The following is an 8,445-nucleotide window of genomic DNA, read 5'->3' on the forward strand; positions in this document are numbered from 1 at the left end:
TTGGGGTGGCACAAAGGTGGCGTATCAGGACTGTAAACTTTGGGTTTTCTTGCACACCCTGGCCTTCAAGCACTGGTGCCAACAGTTAAATAGGAACGGAGGATTTCCACTGTCATAACAACTTAGACCTTGTTTAGTCATGGCCGTCATCTTCAAAGACAGTCGAAGCAGCAGCCCTGGATCCACAGTGAGGGAAGTGTGGCGATAATGGGGAGAATAAAGGAATTAAAATAGAGCATGTTAGCAATTGTGACTCATTGGCAAACACTTGAGTTGCCACAAAACTCTAACCTTGTTCAACTCTCTACAGGAGCTCTGTGTTTACTGCAGTGAGCCCATCGGGAAAATCCTTACTTTTCATCTATCGACTGTGAACTTGAAATTCACACAGTTGCTGACAGTCTATGGCGGACCATCACTTTCAGTCCTTCTGAGGCTACACTCATTCCTTCTCAGACATGGGATATGTAACATTGCTGGCTTCATGAATATTTAAAATGTAGGCATTCGGTGATTCATATGGGTCAGTTTTATGTTAATAATCCTCAGGGAACATTGACAGAGCAGTTACCAGTTTCACACAATATTATGTAGTATGAGCAAGATCTGACACTAAGTAACATATAATGAATTATTTTAACTTTTCTTTGATTAGCAGCTGTAATGCGATAGTTGTTTTGATCACTACAGGAGCCACATTGTGTATGTGGTTATGGGAATAGATCCATACAAACTTGTACATATACAAATGTAGCTTATAAACTACAGTTCACCTGCCTGAAGTGAAGTACATAATGTAATTTGCAGTGAGATCCTGATCAATCCTGTCTCAATGTCAGGGATAATCTCACATAACTAATTAATGAAGTACTGCTGTTGTGCTGTGTGCACAAATGCATGAAACTCTCTCACTCTGAATAAACACAGTACAGTGTTGTGTGCGCCAATCCAATAATGGATTTGACTCCATGCATTCAGACGCGCTATGTTGAAAAGGATACTTAATGTTATCAGGTGTGACTCGGCGTGATTGCCGCCACTGCTGCTGATTTTACGAAGGTAAGCATTCAGACATGAAACCCTCAGATAAATGAACATTTTTTAGTAGCTGATGCGTCTTACCGTTGATCCACTGTGCAGTCTACATTTAAGTCTATGTCAAGGTGTTTTCAGAAAATAATTGCAATTTAAAACACCGAGGCACTAAGTGGAGTCTCTTGTGGTTTATGTAAAGCCTCAGGCACCATGGCTTAATGAGAGTCAAAAGCATAGTTTAAACTTGAGGACACTTTTTCAAAAGATTTCTTCAAATGTTCTCATCCATCAGTAAGTGGTAATCCACTGAGAACAACTTGTGGCTTTGTGGCGAAAGCACTAGAGACTGCTTCACAAAGTGGATAGTAAGGCATTTGTGTGTTGCCAGTCTTTCGTGCTGGGGAGCCCCATGTGAAACTTTAGATCGCGAATAAGCAGAAAGATGATTAGATTGTCTACTCAGCCTTAATCATCCATGTGACAATATCCCAATGTCACATTAATTAAAAATTGAAATGCAAGACAATGAAAATCTCAGAGGAATTTTTTAGTATTACAGGAAACACTATTCCCTGAATTGCCAAGAATTAGATGGGAAAATTTTTACCACTTTCATATGAGAAGAGTAATATAAGTTAACTGCAGAGAGAAACATTTAGCATACCTCTGTTTTACTGTGAAAAATCTTATCCCTGTCTAATGTAGCTGAAGGTTTCCCAGCAACGGACAACAGCAAAAAACATGTAGGTGCTGACAACTTTTAGACACGTGACAATCACGCTGACTATGTAGAATAAAGCGAATAAGCCCCTGGTTACACAGGCCATCTGTCCAACACAGGTCATGAGGCAAACATTAGATTTTAGGTTTTTTAGGTTGACTGCAATCACTGTGAAAGTGATTGATAAAGCTCCAGTCACACGAGTCTACAGTCCACCCCGTAGCAAACGCCTGTTTCTAGGGGCAAATGTTTGTTCCCCAACTAGTTCCTGAAAACCTCCTTCTGATTGTCATAGGAGTGATGCACTCATCTGCAAATGCTGGTAAGCTCTTCAAGTTGTAGTAAAACTTTAAAAAGTACAACACAAACCAGAAATGGAGAAGCTTTGCCTTCAAAGTAAAAGTTGCGCCTTCTGAAACATTTTGTCTGCAGCACTGAGACACAATTTTTGCTTTGAAGGTGACCCTTCTCCATCTCAGGTTTGCCTCTCACTTTTTGAAGTTATAACACCCTTGGGCTAGTAGTTAGTGAGTATTTTTTAGACAAACATGAAAAACTACACGCAACTGTGACAGTCTGCTAGCATCCATGCATCCATCCTCTTTTGTTTATCCAATTCAGGGTCGTGGGAGGGCTGGAGCCTATCCTAGCTGCCATAGGGTAAGAGGCGGGGTACACCACCACGCCAGTCTGTTGCAGTGCTAGCACCCAAAGCAAACGATTTCATCCAGCAACAGCCAGAAACCTCCAGGAAACACCTGCCAACCAGTTGGGGCGCACACATTTAGCCCTAGCAACCGGTGGTTGTATCACATCCAATATGTCTGACAAATTAAGCAATGTGTGCATGATGTCACATGAGAAATTTGTACTGAAAAAATGCTCATGTTTTTATCATTACCCTCAGACAGAGCTGTTTTTGATATTTTCCCAAGCTTCAGGCTAAGCTAATCTAGCTAGTTACTTTGAGGTCCCTAATACTGACTAAACAGATATGAGTGTGATTTCTTATCTGTAGTACATCCTTTAGGTGCTTGCTAAAACACATGCAGTGGGCATTGACAGACTGGCGATGTAATGCGAGACAGGTGAGACAAAACTAGTCATGCTAATCCTGTCAATACTTTAGCACAGGAGGGTATCCACAAAGACTGAAAGTGCTGTTTGCACAGTGATGGCCATAGACATAGTAATTCAACTTAATCCACTATTAAATATCCAGCATAAGAGTCATGGCTGAGAGCCTTTTTGATCAGCATCTAATGTTCAAGTCGGTTTTCAGTTTAAATACAGAATAACATCAGCTCCCTTTAACATCAAATCAAAGCTTTTTTTTCCAAAATGTAGTAGTCTTGCTGTTTTTGTGCATTTCCATCTTTCCTCCCAGCAAAGTTTCATATAGTCCATGTTTTAACTAACAGTACTCATTGTCCTAATAAAAATCTAATTACTGGCCTATACAATATACCAACCCATTACATTGCTTTGAAAGGGTTTACTGAACAATAAAAACCACTGCAGCTATACAATAAACAGCAGGCATTCATTTATATTTACTTTTATCATTTGGATTAAAAATTGTCTTCGCACTGACATCTGGTGTGCCAATTAGGTCCGTTGGTAGAGGGGTAGTCATCAGACTGATGTGTGCTTAATTTTAGCTGGATAAAGTTTCAGAGTCTATACAGTGGAGATGCTACAGACACAACATTAAAACCACTCAAAGACAAATACTGACCATCTAGTCACACTACACTGCTCTCATAACTCCCAGGTCCCAAGTGTGAACAGTCTGATCCACAGAGACCTCAACTGGCAACTAAGTGCACCCAACAAGATTCCCCAGAGAGCCCATGTCCACGGCAAATCAGGGCTATTTTTACAGGATGATAGTTTAAATACTTGTGATGTAGTGTATGTTTGTATCTGGTTTAGGCTTTCTCTCTGTTGGAAATGAACCTGTAGCTGAGGCTTCTGAATGAATGTGCCTCCCATTTAGCAGTATTTAAAGGTCAGAGGGTTAGGGTGATGAATGAGATGTGCACATGATTAATGGCATTATTTGATGCGAATGTCCAATTGCATGTTCAGTGTATCAGTAAAATGTAAATCCACCATTAAGTATCTGTTTGTCGAAAAGCATCAACAACTATCGCACTTGTTTTTCAATCAGCGCCGGGTACGTCACATCAAAAAGAAAAAGGAAAGAAAGAAAATGTAACAAGGTTATGTTTATTTCCCAGAAGGAAACACTTACAGCTTCATAATTATCCAGCAGGGCAGATTTAATTCTGTCATTCAATGGCTGCTGGACATTAGACAAGAGTGTTTCTGCGTGTAAGTGAATCATCGGGGTTAAAGAGGAACAAAGCAGGGGTTGGCACACATTTAAGCAATTTCTGCAAAAAAATATATAAAAATAAGAAAAAGTGATTATTAGTTGTTGCCACTAACAACCAGAAAAGATGTCAGACACAGAATGAATGATTTTCAATTAGTTTTTTCAATTGGTCAAACCTGCCAAAAAAGCTGTGACAACAAGATCCAAATCAATGTTATAAAGCGTGTATTACAGCATCTCTGACAACGTTACGTAGCTTTGTTAGAGGGCACAGCACTTCTTGATTTCATTATTTACACCACTTTTCATACTTTAACATCAGACAAGCTTGGCTGCCCCTAAAAAATGATGAGCAGCCAAGTCATAGATGAGGGGAAAGCTTACTCTAGAGCCAACATATTCCCAATCTTGCTGGACAAATGTAAAAGTAGTAGTTGCAGTGATGAAACTTTTAAGTTTATCCTGCAATGCCTCATATCATAAATGTGAAACATGGTTCAGTACATCAAATGGTCTTTCCCAAAAAATCACGCAGAGGTTCCTTCAAAAAGCAACCTCAAAGACAGCACGCAAGCTGTGAGCTACAGCTGTATTGTGTTTTGTGGCGATTGTTACTCTGATGGCAAAACGCATCCAGTGTGTAGTTGTGACTAGACTGGACACAGTGTCTGCGCTGCCAAAATATTCAACGTGGCATCCAAGTTCAGTTTCATCCGCAGAACAGCCTGGAAACACAAAGAAGATGGTACTTGACTTGGATATGTGGTTTTAGCCAGCTTCACGAGTAAAACGTATTTTAAAAAAATCAGTTTAATTGATAAAATAAGTTTCTTCTTTTTTGAAAGTTTGATAATGCCGCTATTCTTTTCCATCTGTGAGTAATTGTGTTAAATAATCGCGATCTCATTATAGACAAAAATAACTGATTGTGATTTTTCGCCATAAAGTAGCAGCGCTGGTAGACATCCATTTTCTGTTTATAACAGTGTCATTAGTAAGGGTGCCAATGAAGAACTGGTTCCAAATAATTAAATCTTTTGCCGCCCAGCTTATCAATTCGTTTAACAATGCTGGCTTGTTTTTCTGACAGCTATGCATTGACTAACAATGATGTCAAACTCATACTGAGTCTTTTTTTTTTTTTACTCGGTTACTATAATGTGTTCAGCCACAGAGATAATGTAACAATTGTGCTGATGCTGAAAAACTGTGTAGGACTTCTTATTTCCACAAAGAAACAAATCAGGAATCAATAAGAGAAAAGGTGAAGGCGCTAACCTATAATCAGAATCAAAAACAGTATTGGTAGCAATGATATTCTATAAATGCCCCTCCCTGGTGATAAACAATATGAACTGCTTTGCATTTGGAGTGTGCTCAAAGTCTTTGAATTTGAGTGTATCCATTACTTGTGATTGGTTTCATGCACTCTGCTTGTGTCTGGGTTCGTAAAGTACCAGTATCAATACTCAAACCCGCATTTAATATCAATATCAGTTCTCCACCAGTTGAGTTTTTAGACTGATAATAAGGAGATGCCAAAGCAGCAGGACACTGAGCTCATCGCTGTAAACAGGAACTATTTGGAGCTTGTGTCAGACTGCCTTTCAGTTGTGGTCAATAAGTCAGGATGACTATGCACTTAGTCAAAGCTGTTATGATAAGAGAAGAAGCAGAAGAGTGGCTCCCCTAGCTTCACAGACTCATACAGGGGCTCAGATAGAGTTCTCTAACTGCAGTAAATAAAGTGTAAAACTGTCAGAATTGGTCCCAAAAACCTCCTACGTGGAACTTGCTTTTGAATAAAGCTATATAAAGCATATTATACCCTTACTGATATTAATAGGCAAACCCATAAAATGGTGCACCTCATTTTCATTCAGATGAAAGTCTCCTATCTACAGTCTCAACCCAGGCGTTGTCTCATTATTTCTTAAACACTCACAAGGTCTTTGTAAAGGAATATGTTAAGGCAAGATTCAGACTGAATGTGCAGCCACAATCTTAAAAAGACTGTTTAAATTAGCCATATGATATACTCTCTGTCTCTCTCCCAGCCGATTTCTTATAATGCCTCCCTCGGTCTTTTAGTACACTCAGTCTCTCAGCAGTAGACATCACTTTATGAGATACCTTAGGGTGGATACCAGAGAGAAATCAAGATATAAAAGAATCATGAGGTTACAAGGGAGCTATGAGGATTTAAACCTGTTCCAAAGTGAATAGATGGGATGAACGGTAAATGCTTGGACGAACAGAAACACGAAGAAGACTGGACATTATTAAAAGCGTACGGTGTCCTTTTGCAGACCACACATAAAAAGCCCACTAAAACTCACTGTGGAATAAAAAGAAGTTAAGCAGCAGCGCAATGCAAAAAAAGAAAGGCATCAAAAACCAGACGTCTGTTGCACTAAGAAATCAGCACATAGCTTTGAATATCAGGCTAAAATCTATGGAAAGAGACTGTAAGCAGGTGTGGCGAATGTAAGACGCAGCTGTGACTGTGACTGTGCATGTGCATATTCAGGTCTACAACTGCTGAACTGTATAATTAAGGCAACATCAGATCTTGTTGGAAGGGCAATCCCTCCCACACACCCACACAGAAAACACAGACCTGCAGGCTGCTACATGTGATCACACTAATGATTTGTGCTGGCTTTTGGGAAAGGCTAATATTTTATTAGCCAACATTGCTGTCAGTATAAGCCAGCAAGGGGTGGTGGGAGGGTGTTAGGGGGAGTAGGGGTTCATGTAGTGTATGTTCCTGTTAATCTGAAGGTGATGCTGTCACATGAGAAGCTGCCACAACGCCATAACGCGTCTGAACTGAGTGTCTGGGTTTCTTGTGGTGAGATGCGAGCACCACTCTTGAGGAGAGGAAATCACGCTCTTTTTTTTCTCTTCTGTGCAGTACACAGAAAAGTGGAAAAAACAATTTTCACCGGATGCATATTGATTTGAGACTGAGACTGAGATCTGTTAACTGGGACAGCTGTGGGTTATGCTCTCTGGCACTGCTCTTCCACTGACGCTGGCGATATCTAAGGGTAGCTTTGTCATCCTACAGACGTCTCCTTGCAAGGTGGAGGGTGATTTGTCATGACTCTCTATTTACTAGCACTGATGTCGAGGCATGCTCGGTGGAAATCATCATGTAATGGAAGCGATCGAGCCCTTCAACGTGAGATCCAGTGCACTTTGAATCATTTACAATTATTATATATATATATATATATATATATATATATATATATATATATATATTAAGTATATATATATATATATATATATATACTTAACACTGCCTCACTACGTCGCTCTTTCATTCATGATACTTGCTGGTGCCTCGGGACAGACACCGTGAAAACGGGCGTAAATTCCTACTTCAGACGTCTGAGAGCATATTTACGTTTTATTGATTGCACATCGAGACCGTTGCATATTAATTTTCTTATTAACAGGGCGGTGCTGCCAAAAAAATTACAAATAAAAAGCATAAATTGGTCTGAAAGGGGGGTGGTGGTAAATTGTGTTGACAGTGATATTGAAATAAATAATTTAGCACCCATTCAAGTCTATCTACACGCAGTCGGTTGATCCTATATCTACGCTGCACATCGTTAGGCTACTAATGTACGCTACACACCACGTTGCCGTGTAGCCTCCCTGATTCCTCTCCACACTTTGGCGGAGAAGCGTCCTAGCTATTGCTGCTACCTGTTAATCCCCGGCCCGGGTCCAGCCCCACTTCCTCCGGCTGGCGCTCCATTGCTGGGCTTGATGAGCTGTCCAGAGTCCGGTGGTGCTGAAATGGAAGCCGGAGCCCCTGCTGCAGGGACGGCGGGGCCGGGCTGTCCCGCCTGTCCCTCCCCTTCCATGCTGGCCTCGTTCCCCATCGCCTCGGGATAGGTCTCGATGGACAGAAACGATGTTGTAGATGGTTCTACAGCTGTGGTGAAAACTCAGATGAAACTCAGCGGTGCTCCCCTTCCGCCATCATCACCTACAATTCAGCATCCCGCACGGAGCACGCGCGCTGACGGAGAGGGTGAGGGAGCGCGCTGACGCAATGGGTGGTGACTTGTGTGGCTCGTACGTGCGCGTGCACGGTGGTCACTTATCTCAAGCGAGCCTCGAGACACCACGGCGCAAATTCCACTGGCCCGAGACCTCCAGGGCGCATGACTGGAGAGCAGTGAGGCATCCCTGATTCAGAGCACGTCGTTTCCTTTATGGACCGTTTGTTTAGTAACCTAAATGATGGAGACACCAAACAAAGCGAAGTGTGTGTTTGAGATGCCTGACTACTTTTTGAAGTTTCGCTTTTGTGAGCCTGCTGAAA

General features: G+C 41.3%; 1 protein-coding gene across 4 annotated transcripts in view; it reads right to left on the reverse strand.

Moving 5' to 3' along the window:
* bsnb (bassoon (presynaptic cytomatrix protein) b) overlaps window positions 1-8,123 on the reverse strand; it is a 78,141-nt gene extending 70,018 nt beyond the window's left edge. For all 4 annotated transcript variants that reach the window (XM_086292529.1, XM_086292528.1, XM_086292527.1 and 1 more), the window contains exon 1: window positions 7,821-8,123. In XM_086292529.1, coding sequence (XP_086148655.1) covers window positions 7,821-7,999 — 179 coding nt within the window. In that variant the 5' untranslated portion in view covers window positions 8,000-8,123. The remainder of the gene's footprint in view (window positions 1-7,820) is intronic.
* Between the last annotated feature and the right edge of the window lie 322 nt (window positions 8,124-8,445).

The sequence above is a fragment of the Aulonocara sp. 'chitande type north' Nkhata Bay genome, linkage group LG5 (assembly GCF_057382095.1).
Source record: "Aulonocara sp. 'chitande type north' Nkhata Bay isolate Kocher_YH1m ecotype deep benthic linkage group LG5, A_spYH_male_GT1.1, whole genome shotgun sequence".
In the NCBI taxonomy this organism is placed as follows: Eukaryota; Metazoa; Chordata; class Actinopteri; order Cichliformes; family Cichlidae; genus Aulonocara; species Aulonocara sp. 'chitande type north' Nkhata Bay.